At 46.8% G+C, this 18,712-nt stretch overlaps 1 protein-coding gene and 1 pseudogene across 15 annotated transcripts in view; one reads left to right on the top strand and one right to left on the bottom strand.

The window, feature by feature from the left end:
* Positions 1-13,737, bottom strand: part of FAM120B (family with sequence similarity 120B) — a 95,526-nt gene extending 81,789 nt beyond the window's left edge. For 4 of the 15 annotated variants that reach the window (XM_030316825.2, XM_030316826.2, XM_030316814.2 and 1 more), the window contains exons 1-2: positions 11,665-12,134; positions 716-2,545 (exon numbers count right to left, since the gene is read on the bottom strand). In XM_030316825.2, the coding sequence (XP_030172685.2) occupies positions 716-2,545; positions 11,665-11,667 (1,833 nt within the window). In that variant the 5' untranslated portion in view covers positions 11,668-12,134. Of the gene's footprint in view, positions 1-715; positions 2,546-5,341; positions 5,559-11,664; positions 12,537-13,656 lie in introns of those variants that run through there. The other 11 variants (XM_032593290.1, XM_032593291.1, XM_030316820.1 and 8 more) reach the window with 7 other exon arrangements.
* A 2,567-nt stretch (positions 13,738-16,304) lies between these two features.
* Positions 16,305-18,460, top strand: LOC115514690 (annotated as a pseudogene).
* Positions 18,461-18,712: the final 252 nt, after the last annotated feature.

Below are 18,712 nucleotides of genomic sequence, written 5' to 3'. Positions count from 1 at the left end.
TGCTAGGGTGATGAGACTGACTAGGTACAAGTAACAAGACAGGGAGAGAACAGTTACCAGGAGTGGTAATTGCTAGGTTTGTAACTTGCGCACCTGGAATGGAAGATGGTGACACTTTGTCAGGAACAACGGAAGGTTTGTGGGTAAGACACAACACGTGTAACCCCCCTGGCCTCACACGTAACACGTGGTTAATCAATAGCAGTCCTCCGTAAAACCTCTGAAGGGCTCTATGTCACTTTCAGAATTAAGTCCAAACTCCTAGTGGGGCAGGTAATAATCTTCCCAATCTGGTTACATTCTACCCTTTCCAACCTCTCTCCCCATGGCTCCCCTCAGACCGTCCTCCAGCCTACTGTTCTACCACGTGCCCCAAAGCAACAAAGATCTGCTTATTCAGAACAAATATCGGCTCTCATGAAGGTCTGGTTCCACTCTACCTCTTCAGTAACTTCTCTCTGTACTTAACCCACAGTGACCTCTCCTTCAAATTTCTAGAGCTCTCTTCTAGAACAGGCATGTAACAATATCCAGCATACTTTATAATGTGAGTTTCCATATGCATTATGTCATACTTCCTAACTACATTGCCCTGTTCTGTGTCCCCCACAGTGCCCTAACCGCTGCAAGTAGTCAATAAAGATTCATGACAAATCCATTAATGGATATACTTTCAATCATGACATGTCAGATTTGGGTGGGCACATCTACATACCTTTAAGATTTCAGGGTCTGAAACCATGGTTACTTGTTGTTTGATTTCAGGCTCCATATTCACAAGGTCTTCTTGATTAATTCCAGGGTTTGTACATATAGGTGCTTCTAGCTTAAATTCAGGGTCTGCACCCAGAGGTGATTTTTGCTTGAATTCAGTGTGTGTACACATGGGAACTCCTTGCTTGGATTCAGAGTATGTACACATGGGAACTCCTTGCCTGTATTCAGAGTATGCATACATGGGAACTCCTTGCTTGGATTCAGGGTATGTACACACAGGATCTCCTTGCGTGGATTCAGGGTGTGTACACACAGGATCTCCTTGCTTGAATTCAGGATGTGTACACATGGGAACTCCTTGCTTAGATTCAGGATGTGTACACAGGAGGAATCCTTCCTTGGAGCCAGGATCTATACACACGGGAACTGCTTGCTTGGAATCAGGGTCTGTAGAAACAAGAACTCCTTGTTTGGACTCAGGATCTGTACACACAGGAACTCCTTGCTTGGATTCAGGATTTGTCCACATGGGAACTCCTTGCTTGGATTCAGGATCTGTACACATGGGAACTCCTTGTTTGGACTCAGGATCTGTACACACAGGAACTCCTTGCTTGGATTCAGGATTTGTCCACATGGGAACTCCTTGCTTGGATTCAGGATCTGTACACATGGGAACTCCTTGTTTGGATTCAGCGTCGGTACACATGGGAATTCCTTGCTTGGAATCAGGGTCTGTACACAGGGGAACTCCTTGCTTGGATTCGGGGTCGGTACACATGGGAACTTCTTGCTTGGATTCAGGGGCTGAACTCATGGATCCCACCTCCTTGTCCAAAGTTATTAAACCCTTAGGTTTTTGGAAAAACCATGGAGATTTCTGTCCTGGCAAAAGATATGATGCCACACCCTTATAAAAAAGAGCTTTGTTTGGTCCCAAAGGTAACATCTCTTCTAGCTTTTTTTCACCTTGATGCAAGCGAAGAACTTTAGATATATGGTCTGCTACAGCTAAGATGATGTTCCCTTTTTTGTCAAAGTTCTCCTTTACAGAGGTATAGGAAGACAAGCACTTGTACCGAAAGCTTTCAAACATGCCTTCTGGAATAATATCGTTGCCAAGCAGGCAGGCCAGAAGAGGAAGGTCTGCCAGGCTGATATCTAGACTCTCACAGAGCTTCTCTCTACAGAGCATGACAGTATCGAGACTGTCCAGACAGAGCTCACTAATTGAAAAGTAGGGACAGGTATCATAGATTAAGTAGTCGGTGTCTTCTCCAAGAATACCAAGACAGTTATTCTGGAGGCCATAAGATGCCACCTCATAGTCGGCCTCTTGCAACGAACACAGAGTTTCCTGACCCAGGCTCTTCAAAGCAAATCGTGTAAATATGGCCAGCCCTGAGGGGATGAAGAACATGTTTCTGCCAGGCTGCTCCTTATGTGACTTGATATAATGGAAAATCCTGGAGATCTCCCTGTTGTTCTTTAGTCTTCGTTTCACCCACTCATCTCTCTTATCCTGCTCCACCGTGCCATCAAAGAAGAATATCAACCTGATGCCAACAGCTGTAAAAGTCTTAACAAAATCCCGCAAAGCAGAGAAGTATTCCCGCCACTGGCCACCGCAGATCCAAGATTCAGGAGTGTACCAGTATCTGAGACAACACATGGCATCAACCACAATGGTAGGAGTACATCCAGGATGCTTGCTTCGGTGGTGTTCCGCCAGTTCTTTGAAATTCACTACTGTACATATATGTGGGCAGGTACTGCCCACGAATCCCTGCAAACCTCTCACACCCATAACTGACCTCCTGGAAAGGATCTGGAAAGGAAAATAAATGAGTTATTATGACATTATCACTAGACATAGGATACCTTTTAAAGTAAATAAACAGAATACTTAATATTCGCACTCTATTTTCAAAACACTCTAGGCACTAACAAGGTATGTAACATGGCATACCGGTTAGAAGCCTAAAGAGTTTTCACTGAAGACAAAGAGGAACCTTAACCTAAGCATGAGTCACCAGAGTCGGCCTTCATAAGGACAACACAGCGCAGCAGTCCTCTAAGATTTGTATTAAAACTATTAATGAAGGGTAACAGTTTTCAAAAAGTCATCATTTCCCATCTAGGAACTCAAGCAGAAGTTAATTTTGAAAGCCCAAAACACAGACAGATGCACGTAACACGGACGCTTCTCAAAACCATCTTGCTGAGTGAAAGAACGTAGACCAAACGGGAATACACACCATGTGACCCATTTGTATGAAATTCTACTTCACCGAGAGTGGGGCTGATCTGCGGCACCAGAGAGCAGGCGGTGGTGGTCTGGGGTAGGGCAGCTGGGAGGGAGGGATTTACATAATGGAAACTCTTGGAGTGACGGATATGCTCACTACCTTAATTGTGGTGATAGTTTCACGGGTAAACACAGGCTAACCCTCGTCAAACTGTAAACTGTAAGTGGTTTACTATTTATCAAGTATACCTGAATAAAGGCATCAAAAAGAAAAACACATAAAACTTCACCCTGTCAAATGTAACATCTGAGTTGGTGACTGGCTTTCAGTGGAAAACTGCCTACTCTAAAATGCAAAAACAGGCTGGGTGCCTCAAGTCAGTTAAGCATGTGACTCTTGATTTTGGCTTAGGTCATGATCTCACAGTTTGTGGGATTGAGCCCCACACTGGGCACTGCACCGACAGCATGGAGCCTACTTGGGATTCACTCTTTCCCTCTCTCTCTGCCCCACCCCCACGGTCACTCACTCGCTCTCTCTCAAAATAAATACATAAACTTAAAAAAAAATGCAAACACTGACAAAGTAGCAAAAAGAACTCAAACTGAAAATCTGGCAAAATCCTAAGCAGAGTACTTTGTATAAAAAGTAAGGTGTCCTATGTATAATAAAGGATGTAACATATGACATTCTTTTTTCTTTTTTTTAAGTTTATTCATTTATGGAGACAGAGCGCAAGCAGGGGCGGGCCAGAGAGAAAGAGGGAGACACAGAATCCAAAGCCGGCTCGGGCTCGGAGCTATCAGCACAGAGTCTGACGTGGGGCTCGAACTCATGAACCGTGAGATCATGACCTGAGCTGAAGTCGGACGCTGAAGCCACCCAGGCACCCCATGACATTCTTCAAGTAGGTAATAACATCTGTCACTGGTCAGAAAAAATTCCATGATGACACCTTTGATCTTAACGGCTTATAATTTTCACTTTGGTTTTCTTTTAAGACCCATCATGGCTTCATGTCCACTGACAGAACAAACAAAAAGTCCTTATTACACAAATAGCTACGGGAGGACAAACAACGCCTCTCCAGGCTCGGGACTGAGGGCGGCAGCCATCAGCTGCCAACACACATCGGTGACGTCCAGCCTCGCGGCGCGCTCGCCTCCTACCAGACGGCACTGGGCACTCAACACACAAAATCTCCAGTCTTTAAAACATCTCTGACAGGCAAAACACTATAAGCTCTACTTTACAAGTGAAGAAACCGCAAATAAACCACTATGTTGAGAAAAGGTACCCTCACACAGGACTGTCTTTTAAGAATTTATTGCCTGTTAATGGACACTGGCCCCCTAGTAGGATCCGAAGTTGCGTATCTGTTTAATGGCCACGAATATTGAAAATATATAAACATGGAGTGGATATAAATCTCACACATTTATGTTGAAACTTAGAAAATCTTGCCCATTAAGTTACTGAACATACCCCCCAATCCACTGCGGAAAGAACCCTCATAGCATTCACCTCGGGAACATGACCAAGGTACGAGCGTCTGAAGCCCAAGCTGGACTTCACGGTTATTTCAGCTACAAGGAAGTTCTACGGTTTGGGTCTCTGGGTGCGGACCCTCTGTTTACGAAGGTTCCGCTGTGTTTCTGAGGCCAGATGGTTTTTCTCCTGGTGTCCCAACACAGCAGTCTGGCCCAGGTTTGGAAAGAGAACCAAAGAACGCACATAAGGGTGGTCAGGATGGATGAAAGAAACGATGCTTAGAGCGCATACACTGCAGGCCATTATTCGGTGCCCAGCTTTGAAAACAGCAGACTTGCGCGCTTTACTGAAGGCGGTCTTCCGGATTCCGACTCTGTCTGTACGACGACCTGAGACTCCCCCGCTTCCACCAGGTTCCCTGGGGGGTGCCCAGCATCCGACAGGGCCCACCGCCGGCGCAGGAGGATCCCCTCCCATCCAGCCCACCGGCGCCGGCGGGACCTCCCAGTCGGCCACTGGCTCGCTCAAGACGCACGTGGAGATCAAGCTGGAGCAAAAGAGATCAGTGCCCGCTCCCACACAGACGTGGGCTCCCATTTGTGCGGCGGCTCCGCCACATTCGGGTTGGCTGCCTTCCCTCACCGATAAAAAGGGATTCTTGTTTCAAGCATTTTTCTACTAAAACTGCAAGTGACAACACTGAGCTGCTCCAAACACTCTCCTCTTTATTTTGGGAGAAGTCAGGCTCAGCCTCTGCTTTGATTTTATTCAAATGTTTTCGTCCTTTCCCACCCAGCAGTGAAAAGCTCACCATTGTAATTAAACATGTACGGGTTTTTCCTCTTTCGCACTGCCAATTTCTCACATTCTGAATCGCAAATTACCTCAGGAATGTTCCGCTACGACGTGCTCTTCTACAGTATTTACAAAGAAAACCCCGGGCAGGCGAAGACCTGGGACTGGTGACTCTGGACGACGTCTTCCGGTCCTTCCAGCTCTGAGGCTCACGCCACCCGCCCCTCAATGAGACGCCTAAGTTCACATGAAATGAAACGGCTAAGAAAATAAATTCTGTGGACACTACCGTTTTAAATAACTGTAGGTTTCCTTTTTTTGGTGAAGCCTTTTGCTGCGAAGAGCATGTACGGCTGACCCTTGACACAAGTTTGAACTGCATGGGTCCACTTGTACGTGGATTTTATATATACATACACACATATATATATATAGTACAGTATTATCTTTTCCTTAGGATTTTCTTAATAACGTTTTCTTTTCTCTAGCTTACTCTAAGAATACGGTAGACAATACAAATGGCACACAAACTGTGTTAGTTGAGTGTTACCAGTACAGCTCCGTCAACATGCTTTTAGGAGGTAAGTTCTTGGGTGGGGGTCAGAAGTTTATTTGCAGATTTTTGACTGTGCGAAGGGGCCAACTGTACTGAGGTTTTCATTCTTTAAAGGTAGTTTTAAAGGTGACTATAAATATACATGTACATATACCTACATATACACAATTTTCATTATCTAGATATTGTTCAGAAAGAAAACAGATGTCTCATTAGAGGAGTTTCTTGCCCAAAGTACAATCTGGGAATCACTTCCATTAATGCAGGCCTCCTCAGGGCAGATGATGTCACTGTGTCACATCCCCAACACCCAGCACTGTGTCCGACATGCCAGGGGCCCAGTAAGTACTTGCGAATAAATGAATGAAAAGAAGGCATTGAAGTTTATGGACTCTGTTTGCAGGCAAATAAAGAGTAGGAAGCAGAGACCCTGCCCTCAAGGAGCTGACACTGATTTGGGAAACAAAGCCTCAAGGCAGGAAGTTGATGAAGGAGAAGCAGGCGCACAAGTACAGAGCGTGTCACACGGGAAGGGGCCTCCTCCTAGGAACGGCGTCCCTCTATACAGCTGGACCCGTCCCAACATACTGGTTACCGGGAAGTGAGGACGCAGAAGATGAAAGAGAAATCCCGAAGTCTCTTTATTCACAACCTTCGACGATGAACACTTAGAGAAATGAAAGGTGCAGTGAGTGCCTCAGCACAGACACATCTCTATACCGCCACTGACAGAAGGGGCCGAGTCCCTCTGGACACAGGGACAAATGGACTCGTGGACAACCCACAGACGGGGGGGCGGGAGGGACACCTCCTACCCAGAGATCAGTGTTTGCAGAAGGACAACCGGTAGCAGCAGCTCTGGCCACCCTAAAGCACCAGCATGCAACAATGTCAGAGCATACTTTTCCAATGGGTATGCAAGTTAACGAGGAAGTCTGTACAGGGGACGCTGGTTCAGAGGGCACCAACGAGCTGGAGTTCACTGAGATGAGCTATTTTCAGCCGGAGACAAATTCAGCTGAAGACCTACAAAGCAATGAAATCAAAACTTTGGGGTTTACGTTTATCAGACAGAAATAATTTGTATCTGTACAAGACAAAAACCTATAAATTGACACATGGAGCATCAGCATCTGGGCTCTAATCAAGAGTAAGTGGCAAAGTCAGAGAGGCACATCGGGTTAGAAAACTAAACAGTCTTGGGTGAATCTGTTAAATAACGGCCCGCACCATGGTGACAAAACACACGGTCCTCCTTTTTCTTTGCTTCATTTCCAAGTCAGGTGTTTCCTTCCCCGGTCACATGCTGGCTGGGCCTGCGCCTCAGGAAGGTCACCTTGTCGCTGGACGTGGGGCTTCTTTCCCTGGCTCCCCACCAACCTCACCTACAAAGGGAAACCGACAGGGACCCCCTTCGGCACAGCAAGGCAAGAAAGAGGACTGAAAACTCCGTGACATGAATACCTATGCCACAGCAGCACATGGGACAGGGTTAGCTCAGTGTTTACTGAATATTCATGAATGCACAAACCAGGTGAACAAGCAAGCTGCAGGCGGCCGCCACTGCGCTGGTGGCCATGCTTCGGAGCCCCTCCACCCAGGACTCATTAACGACCGAAAAGATGCCCTACCGCGGCAGATTTCCGTCAGACTCCCCTGGGCCCTCCTCTCAACAAGGCCTCAACCTTGGGCATCTGCGTGCATCCTGGCTGAGACCAGTCTCAGCAAGAGTCCTGCTGAGTCTGTCTGGAGAAGATCCCTGCCCTCAATAGATGATCACCCTCAAGATCCGATCAAATGCGTCATCCCCTTGGTTCTTACTGCTGGCAGGCTACAAATCCCCAGGCATCTTTGCTGTGTTCAAAGCTGAGCCCCATCTCTCTCCCTTAGTGGAACACCCCTATTGCAATAATCTTGAGTAAAACCTTCCGTACTGTTTCAGCAAGTGTCAGAACACTTTTTCTCCCACACCACATCTCTATGAAGCTCTTCACATGAGAAACGGAAAGCCTATAGCTATTCTGATGTACACCGTACGTACATCATACATGCAGGGTGTCCTGGAGGGCCCTCCAGGACACAGTCAGGCCATGACCACTGGTGCCAAGATCCAGAAAACTGGCGCATGGCTGATGTAGGCACTCAGCAGCTGCTAGGTCAATAGGTCAGTCCCCCCCAAGCAGTGCCCTAGGGAGAAGTGACAGACCGCTAGGCAGTATAATACTGTCAGTAAAAGGGAAGGCTCTAGTGAATTCAGATTCTAACTTCCACTCAACAGCAGTAAAATACTGAGCAAATTACTTTATTCCATAAGCTTCATTTTTCTTATCTGCCAAATGAGGTGTATAAGACCTGCCTCATATACTGTGACGCAATTTCACTTGTATTACAAATTTATTCATAAAGCATACCATCATCGCCTAAAGTTAGTAAAATCATCACAGCACCAGTCAAAATTCTTAAGTTATCTCAAAATTTAAAACAAAGCTTTATAAGTTTTACTGAGGTTTTACTGTATTTATGATTTTTACAAGTTGGTTTACTTTTCACTATCGGAAATATATTCACAAAAATGTTCCTAATTTAACAAGTAGTCATGTCCTTTGCAGAAAAGTCGGAGATAGCACAAAGGGGGAGGAAAAAAAAGACTACTCATAATCTCATCTTCCAAAGACAATGACTACAATTTTAGAGTACATATTTCTAGCCTTTTTTATTATTACTCATTGTTTTTAAAAATAGCGATACTTTTCTGTAATCTACTTTTTTGTCTTAATTGATCATGAATAGATTTCCAAATCATTGTGTTAAACTTCTCCTGCAGTGTTACTTTTAATGGATGCACAAGGCCAGAGATAAGAAAGTGAATCCCATCTGTGTATATAAATCTTTGAGCCCATCTCTGAGCACTTCCTTGGGACAAATCTTGGATATGAAACTGCTGAGTCAAGTAAAAGCACATACTGGTCCTTTTTTCGACAAGATATCATTTGTAGCTGCCACTCATTAGTACTCAGTTCTCCTCAACAATACCAAGGGATCTTGTCCGAACATACATCTGGTTTACTCCTTCAGCAAGCACCTTAGGTCACTGACTATGGCAGACCCTCTCTACCAACAAGACACAGGGGCCCTGCCCTCCAGAGGGTTATGCTTCATCAGGAAAGCATTCAACCAACAACAGTCACTTGAGCATAGCTACAGGCTAGAGAAATGGCACAGAGCTGGGGAATACTCAGCAGGAGGACCCATCCCAGATCAAGGATCCACAATGGCTGTCCTGAGCCAGGGCACTAGAAGTGAGCCTTGACGAAAGGCAGGAAAGACGGGTGCGCCAGATGGAGATGAGACAGCAGGCAGGCGGGAGGCACAGGAGAAATAAGGAGTGAAAATGTTTTAAAGTTTGTAAGATATCTTTTTTTTTAATCAGTAAATGGGTGTTTCTAAGGTGCTTAAGACATGTGTTCTATTCAGCAGTTTTACCTGCAACGCTACTTATGTGTTCCTCGAACATGGAAAATGGAAAAAAACAAAACAAAAAAACAACCTCTGTGTGGCCAGAACTCTGATTTAAAGGAGGAAGAGTGAGGCGATGATGCTGCAGACAGGGCCAAATAGCACAGGGCTCCCAAAGGACACACAGGCACCTGCACTTCTTCCCAAGAGAGACCAGGTACTGGTCAAGGCTCCTAAACAAGAACATTTTAGAAACACTCACCTGACGCGGTGGAGAAAGGATGGAGACAGGCAAGACTGGAGATAAACGACGGGGCTCTGGGAGGCACTGGTTGCTCTCGCTGCCCAACATCCAGACACCGACTCTGGAAGAACCCTGACACTGGTGGGGTGCAGAGTCCTAACTCCCATTGCAAGACAGCAGAGGAAGAGACCCTCTTTTGGCCCCCACACATGTACCAAAGGCAAGAGTTCTAAGTTCCCGTATTTGCTCCATAAATGTCCATCTAGTGTTTACTGTACTCCAGGCCCTGTGCTAGCGGCTGTGGACACAGCAGCAGGCAAGGCAAAGTCACTAAGATATGAGCCCTGAGAGAGGGAGTGAAAGGCACAGGGTCCATCAGAGAAGAAAGCCTGGCAGTGTGCACACGTGTGTCGCAATGCACCATATTGCACACTTACTCTAAAAGCCCCGCAGCAGACATCTCTAGTCCCACGGGCCCATGATCCGTTTTTCAGACTTGCGACAGACATGCTGTACCAGCCAAGAAGGAAAAAGAGCTGGTGCTGGGCGGCAGTGTGTGTGCCACATCAGGGCACCTGCCGGAGGCCACAGACAATAGGAGAGGCGAGATTTGAACCCATCGGCCTCCAAAGCCTATGCACCTTTTACTAAGCCACACCCCCACCTAACTGTCACATCGGAGTGGTCTGGTTGCTGCCGGCTCCAGTGCTGGGAATTACCCTGTGGGTGTCCTCAGCCAGAGAGCTCTCCTTCCTGAAGGTTCTCCCAGTCATAAGGGCATTAACAGAATAATCAGGACTGAAGGAGCAACCAGAACACTGGGCCTTTCCCTAACCCACTGCAGCTCTACAAAACCCCTTAAAGGACAATGACACATAATGTGAAAATCACTGTCGCTGAACACAGGTGAAGACGCACGTATGCATGCACAAATTTATGCTTCATTTATTCAGAATTCGGGGTAAGAATCAATATAAACTCATGAGTTTAGGCTAAAACAATTTATTCGTAAGAGACTTCTTCAAGCTCTTACTTATATCTACAGACTATGTCTTTATTCAGTTCTAACAAGAAGCTTCCATGTCCACAGAAGAGAAAAATATGGAAAGGGCATCTGAAGCAGGCATATGTACACCAACAGCAGCAGGAACTGCTGAGGGCTGACAAGGAGAAAGCAGAAGAACAGGAAAACTAAAAAAACCCGAGAGACACAAAAACTCCTTACAAGTAACAGCGGAATAGCTTCCCGCGCCTCAACAAGTTCTAACAGTGTTTACATCACAACTAACAAATTATGTTTAAAGTGTTTGAGATCATTAAAGAAAGTTTATACTACATCCAATGCATTCTATTAACAAAGCAGGGAAATGTTGTATTTTACAAAGACTGCCACCCTGAAATGGGAGATTTTAGTGTTTACTGGGCAAAAACCCAGAATTAAACTATCCAGAAAACTCCACTGTTTCAAACAGAACTACCTTCCTCTTGTCCTGGGTGGCGATGGTTTGAATATAAATGACTTTACAATAACGCAACACTCTGGGCTACAGCGCTAATGGGAACAGTAGTTCAGCTGCACAGCCTCATGGAACCTCACGCGTCCCGGCAGGACTCTGCAGCTAGACGGGCATACTGAAGGACCTACTGGTTTGGTCCACGTTATGGCAAATGTTCTAGAGCAAAAGCAGTGGGTTCCTTCTTGTAAGGATGCTCAGGAGCTGGGTTTTGGTTGGCAATGTCTGACCAGAGACAAAACATTTAATCTCTTTGTAGATCATCGATTCCCTTTTTTGTACAAATTAAATAATGATTTACCTCTCAATTTGGTAGATTTTAACCTACTGCTACAAAATGCTTTAAAAATATCTTATTTTATGTAAGTAATTTAAGCCTTAAACAACACGTTTTTAGTCTGTGAAGATCTTCCCAACGGCACTTTACAAAGAAACATAGGTAAAAGCGAATCAAAATAAAAAGTGATTCATACTTATTATGAAGCCTTATGAAACTAACTTACAGCATGAGGGTTACCTCACTTTCAAACTACTGAAAGGATGCAATTAATTCCCCTGAAGGATTTTCCATGTATTGCTGTAGCTTCTTCCAGAGATAAGAACTGCTTTTATGACCTCAATTAAATAGACTTTCCTTCTCACCATTAACCTTTTCTTGAAAAAGGTGGCAACGCAGCAGTGAAATCAATACAGGCATCGCTGCAAAGGTTCTGCCAAATGCATGCCCCTCCCCGGCTGAGGGTTCCAGCAGGAACTGGGCTCCATTCACTCCTGCTCTGTCTCCAAGCCCCGATGATTAGCACACACATGAAGGGGAAAGTCTGAAGGACAAGAATGCAAACAGCAAGACAGCAGGATGTGACAAATGGCCAGTTTCACAGGGATCCAAGTTGTGCAGGACCTGAAGCCTACACGGTTGGGGTCCTTCTTTTTAAAAACTACAAAATTATAAACACAAGACCACTGAGGTCTTTCCCAGTGTCTTGGAAGGGGCTCATGAAAGTGAGGGACCCTGAAACCTGGTCTTCATTAGCTTCACAGTAAATCTACCCCATAAACGACACCCGGTTAAGGCTCAGGGATGGGGTAGGACCTCAGATGCCACCTCCTTGTCTTCTCAGTTTGCAGGCGAGAAAACAGTGGGCCAGAAGTGACCAGAGGAGAGGGCGCCACGTGTCAGAGAGATTAGGGGTTTAGAAATTATACAAGGTAGGTAAGAGGGAAGGTGGTTCAGAGACAGTGTGCGTACAGACATGGGCAGTGAGGGGTTTGGCACAGCTGGGATGCTGTCAGCGCTTTTCCTGAGCACAGCTGGTGAGGAAGGACAAGTGCAGCTCTGAGACCAGCGTGACCACGCGGTTGGCGAGAACCACTTCGCAGAGCTTAGGGATGGCAGGAGACAGGGTGACGAGGAAATCTAAACACAATGTGTGAAGGCTGTGCCGGTGCAGAGAGGCTAGCTCCTACGAGCAAGGCCCAGACACGGGCAGGTCACTGAGCACATGCAGACGTGAGGCCATGACTCACAAATGACAGAGACCAAGGACAAAAATAAAGGGCGAGGTGACTAGAGGAACCGTGAAATACGGCTCCAGGCCAAACAACTTAATACTGCTCGGAAGGTGGCGGTCAGCGGCCTGATGCTCCAGACTTGCTCCCCAAGCCATCTCTCACTCTCTGAATCATCTCAAACGTCAAGCCAAAAACCTACAAGTCATTAGGAATACCAACACCTCGTGCCTTTCGCATCCAACTCACCTCCAAGTTCTCTCCACTACCATTTCCGGGTTTACGTTTTAAAGCTTCTCTCCTGCACAACCGCAAAAGCCCTCTTGTCATGATGTACCATCACCCCACGCCATCAACCTACACCTGCCAGGCTAACTCTTAATAATGACATCTGATCACTTCACTTCCTTGCCCCAAATTCTCTGTAACTTCCTGCCATCCCCCATCGCTAGGCTATTATCTTCTACTTCTATTATCTAACCCTACTTCTTTAAACCTCAGCTCAAATCCCCGCTCCTGCAAAGACACTTTCCTGCCCCTGCTTGGCCACCGTAGACAAGTCGTCCTCTCGGCTATCCATACACTGGTCTGCCGTCTTTTCATCTTCCTTCCTGCAAGGACTTAGCACTTGCAAGGGGCTGGAGCCCCGGCTGAGGACAGCCCAGACATGCCTGGGGGGAAAGGCACACAAGTTTTGAGACGCGAGTGCAGACATCAGAGGACGCCTCTCTGGGGGCGATCACACAGTCGTGCGGCCGGGTAGCCGAGAAGAGCGGAGCCGGCATTGGCACACGTCTCTTGAGGGTCGGGTCAGGATGACACCAAAGAGGAGGAAGCGAAGGTCGCAGCCGGGGGGGGGGGGGGCGGGAGGTCAGGGAATGAGGTGACAGGGACGGAGAGGCCCAGGAGGGGAAAGGCGGTGGGCGGCGATTCCCAGGTACCCGGAGCGGGGCGGCGGGGCTGAGGGCGGGCAAGGCCGCGAAGGGCTCGGACCCGGGCCCAGGGACCCGCGACGGGGTTCACGGCCGGGGCGGCCGCGACGGCGCAGAAACGCGAGCGCAGCGAGCCGAGCCCGGCAGGCGGAGAGCGGTCGGGACGGCGCTGGCCCCACAGACCCGGCCCTACCTAGAGATACGCCAGCACAGCCAGAGACGCGCCCGCACCGCCCTCGGCCCAGCCGCAGCCGTCTGCGCACTTCCGCTTCCGCCCCAAGCGCTTCCGCTCGCGGGAACCTCCCTGCACGGGGGGCGGGGCCTGCCCGGCCTGTTCCCCCGGCTCCGGGGAAGCGAGCTGCGCAGGCGCCACGCCCGTGTCCTTGGAAACCGCGCGCTGCTTCCTCGGTCGGGGTCACACGGTTCCTGCGCCTCCCGTGGGCGTCGGCGGGGCGCCGCCTCTTTCCTCTCCTTTCTGCCGGTGCTGCGCTGCGGGCCGCGGGTGGATTGAGGCTGGCCGCCTGGGCTCGTTCGCCCTGCTGGCCTGTGGGGGCCGACGCTACCCGGAGCCCCTGGCGCCAGTTTTTCGGGGACCCAGGTGACCGCCGCGGCCGGCTCGGGAGAAGGTCAGGCTTGCCTGAAGCCCGGCTGTCCCGAAAGGCTCTTGGAGGTTGCCGCCCCGTCGGAAAGCAGAGCGCTCTCTGAAACCTTTTCTAAGTCCAAACGGTGCAAAGCGAAGAGTACACCACTTCGCTTTTAGGAAAGACCTGCACTGGTGCCCCGGTGGCTTTTTTCATGCAAGCGGAAGTCCTCTTCGGATTTCTTTGAGTTAGCGGAAACGCGCTGACGAAGTGGGTGACAAACTTTGGGAAACCGGGGCAAACCTGTGTTAACCAACTCTGAATGTGCCCATTTACGCGTGAGGTATGGGGAGTGGGAGTGGGGAATACGGAATCGGGTGCGTGATCCTGGGCAAGTTGTTTTTTAACCTCTGTACGCACAGCTTCCTCGACTCTTTAGTTGGGACGGTAATGGTACTTCGCAGGCAGTGCTAATATAGCAGAGGGGCGCCTGGCGGCTCAGGAGGTTAAGCGACCAAACCTTGGTTTCTGCTCAGGTCTTGGTGTCACAGTTCTTGAGATTCTCTCTCCCTCTCTCTCTGCCTCTCTGCTGCTCTCGCTCTCTCAAAATAAATAAATTTTAAAAAGCAAAAACCAAGTATTGCTGTCTGTGATGATGATGATCATAATTACCCTTGAAGCCGAATTTATTTACTGGGCAGGTTTTCTGGTCTGAATGGAGTGAGGTTTCTGGGGAGAAGCAAGGACAGGTGCAGAAGCAGGACGTTTTAGAGGAATTTCACGGACTATAACCTATACATGAGAGAGTGGTGGCAGATAAAACTGGATGGTGAACAGGATCACCTGGTCATGCAGCGTCTCGATCTCATGTTAAGGAGTTTGGACTCTGCTTGTAAGCCACCATATCCACCTTATTTCGAAAACCGCTTTAAGATCAGTCAAGTTCACAGTCAGGACATGCTCCCTTAAAGCTCAGATCTCAGGCAGTCCAGACTATACCCAATGTCCGTTCCTCTAGCTGCAATGCCACCCTTTTCTCTACAACCAAGAGAATGTTTCACTGGCCAAGTGTGATAGCAGATTAGCCTTTAAACCAATCTAATTTATTTTTAGGTAAATTACGGAGGAAGTTAAATTGTTAGTAATACCTAATTATTTAGGCCGCATCTCAAAACCTGTCTGTACACACAACATATCTGGTAGTGCTGCTGTGAACCCCAGGGAACGAGAGGCTTCCGCTGAAGTAAAATGATCAAATGCTGCTCTCTTCAGAGTCTCTTGCAAAGCACTTGACAGATCAAGCGCTCAGAAAGCATTACCAAACTGCAGCGACACCACATGTATGTATTACATCTGAGAAGGAATCTCTGCACCCGGCATACAAGGCTTTCCTTTCTGGCTGACTTTAAAAATTTCTTTCGGTAAAATCAACAGTGCTTAGCAGCTACTACTGGTAGGGTGCCACACCAAGAAGGATGTGAAGTGGTCTCTCATCTTAAGGGACACATGTTGCGGTTGGGAAGACAAATGAACATACATTAAATATTGGGAAACAAGTGAAACATAGTGTCAAGTTTATAACATGCGGATGAAGAAGGCAGCAAGAAGATAAAGTGTGACTTGAGCCTGGAAGGAAGTGGAATCTCAGAAGAGGAAGGTCAGAAGAAGAAAACCTAGGAAACAAAAGGAGTTCGGAAGGAGCAAGGGGCAAGCAGAGACACCAGCTGCAGCCTGTGGGGACCCAGACGGTGGAGGCGGAGGGTGACAGGCCAGCCAAAGCTCCTCAAACTGCCTTAGGTGAGTCCCACCACTTGGCGGGCTTCATCTATCCCACAGAGCTTCCGATAAGCATGTCTGCCTCCCTCCGAAATAGACACCTGTGACCAAGGATTGACAGACATGTGAGGAAGACAGAAGAAAAGGAAAAAACAAAAAACTAGAAGAAGAAAAATATTGTAAAAATATTGTTCTTTGCAATCTCTGAAGATTATCCATGAGAGAAACAGAGAGGGAATATGTAAAAGAACACTCCAAAAATAAGAGCTCTTGAAAATTATAAAAGCCATGATAAATTTAAAAAGGGTTTAAAATTTTTTTTAATGTTTATTTTTGAGAGAGACAGAGACAATGCGAGTGGGTTAGGGGCAGAGAGAGAGGGAGACACAGAATCAGAAGCAGGCTCCAGGCTCTGAGCTGTCAGCACAGAGCCCGACACAGGGTTCGAACTAGGAGCCATGAGATCATGACCTGAGCGGAAGTCGGACGATCAACCGACTGAGCCACTCAGGCGCCCTAAATTTAAAAAGTGTTTAAAGTTAGAAGATAAATCTGATGATATCTCACAGATATTGGAACAAAGAGAAAAATATGGAGAAAGACAAAACATAAGAAAATTGGAAGATTAAAGTTTGACATGTGAAAAATAGGAATTACAAGAAAGAGAGAAAATGAAGAGGAGGAAATACTCAAGAAATAATTCAAGAAAACTTCCCAGATGTAAAAGACACGTTCCTATATTGAAAAGGATTGCCAAATGCCCAGCACAACAAATCTAAAATGATCCACACTAAGGTACATCATGAAATTTCAGGACACCAGCGATAAAGAAAAGATCTTTAAAAGTTTCCATAAGGAGAGGCACACTGAGTGAACCAAGATGGCCGCTCCCGTGGATCTGGAATTGAAGAGGGCCTTCACAGAGCTTCAAGCCAAAGTTATTGACATTCAACAGAAGGTGAAGTTGAACAGCTAAACAGACAAAAAAGCATGCACATCTTACAGATACAGAGATTATGACTTTGATAGATGAGACTAACATGTATGAAGGTGTAGGAAGAATGTTTATTCTTCAGTCCAAGGAGGTAATTCACAATCAACTCAGAGAGACAGAAAATAGCAGAAGAAAAAATTAAAGAATTGGAACAGAAAAAATCCTACCTGGAGCAGAGTGTGAAGGAAGCTGAGGAACACATCCGGGAGATGCTGATAGCACAAAGGGCACAGTAGGAAACCTCTAGTGAAAGCTTCCTGCCCCCTTCCACTCCTGGCAAGGGCAGAGGGGCCTGTTTGGGGAAACATCCTCTCTTCTGCCCTGATGGGCTTTTTATTTGAGTGATCTGGTAACCCCGTGCTTTCTACTTCACCCTGATCCCCTTTTCGATCCTGGCTCTGCCTGCCACCCCTGCCCAACACTCTCCTCCCCTGGGGTGAGTCAGGAACACCCAGGAAAGATGGGGGCCAGGACAGATAGGGGAGCTCTGCCCAAACCTACTACTAGTTATGCTGGTTAGACCAATAAAAGGCATCTGCCCCCCCCCCCGCCCCCACTCTAAGTCTGCCTTTCTTGAGAACCGAGGGCCAGAGGCTTTCAACCTCAGCTCTTCCCTGACCTGTCCCCCTCCAGAGCTTTGGCTCTGTTCCTTTCGCATTGAAGTCTTTCCTGGTTCTTTTTGTTCCTTTCTGTTCCTTTGAGCAAATCCTTCTACTTCTGAGCCTCCATGCAGATCAGGAAGAAGAGAGACCAGGAGATAACTGAATTTAAGTGAACCTTGGTGGCATTCTGCCTAAAGATTCTTTCCCTGCTTACTCCCACATGTTCCATAAGAAAATGTAGTCAGGCTGTCTCCTGGTGGACAGTACAATCCTAAGGCCTCCTAGAGGCTTAGGGGCAGTGGTGTGCTGGAGCTGGCTTGTACTGACTCAGGAGAGCCAATTATTAAAAACCAAGTTATGTAAATAATCATATTTTTAAAAAGGGTAATAAATATTCAGACTTGCCCCTTCCTAAAAAAAAAAAAAAAAAGTTTCCATAGGAAAAAAGAAAAAGGTCACATTTAAAGGATTGGAAATCAGAAGGGCATGGAAATTCTCAATTGAATCCCAGGAAGCTGAAATTCAGTGGAGACTTAACTTTAAAATTCTGAAGAAAATAATTCTAACACTAAATTCTACTCTCAATCAAAATATTAGTTAAGTGTGAGAGTAGAATAAAGATATATTGAGATACGCAGCTCAAAAATATGATCTACCAAATCCATTCAGAAACCTGCAGAGGGATACTCTCCAAAATTAAGTAGTCAGGAAAGAGGGATATTTAGGACCTGGGTAGCAGGGAATCCAAGTGAAGACAGAGGAGGAAAGTAAGTCCTAGACAGAGACCATTTAAACTAGGGCAGGTGCCTTCCAGAGATTCCTTCCTCATCCAGGACAGTGACACCCATGAACACCTGATGTGTCTGAATACTTTAAAGGAAGATCTTTGGAGTTTGGTGATGATAAGTAAGAGGTACACAGAAACGTCAAGCAAATATATTAGGCAATTGTTGAATCCAGTAAAGACAAAAAACTGCACAAAAAATAAAATGTAGTCACCGCATATGCCTCAGCTGTGAATAATTACCTAGCTTTAGTAAGGCAAATACACAGGGCACCTATGTGGCTCAGTTGGTTAAGTGTCTGACTTCAGCTCAGGTCATGTTCTCATGGTTTGTGGGTTCGAGCCCCATGTCGGGCTCTGTGCTGACAGCTCAGAACCTGGAGCCTATTTTAGATTCTCTCTGTCTCTCTCTCTCTCTCTCTCTCTCTCTCTCTCTCTCTTTGCCCTTCCCCTGCTCACACTCTCTGTCTCTCAAAAATAACAAATCTTAAAAAAAATTTTTTTTAAGAAAA

The sequence above is a fragment of the Lynx canadensis genome, chromosome B2, assembly GCF_007474595.2.
Source record: "Lynx canadensis isolate LIC74 chromosome B2, mLynCan4.pri.v2, whole genome shotgun sequence".
Lineage (NCBI taxonomy): Eukaryota > Metazoa > Chordata > Mammalia > Carnivora > Felidae > Lynx > Lynx canadensis.
Note: the sequence above shows the minus strand (reverse complement) of the source record. Positions and strands in the feature narration are given on the sequence as shown.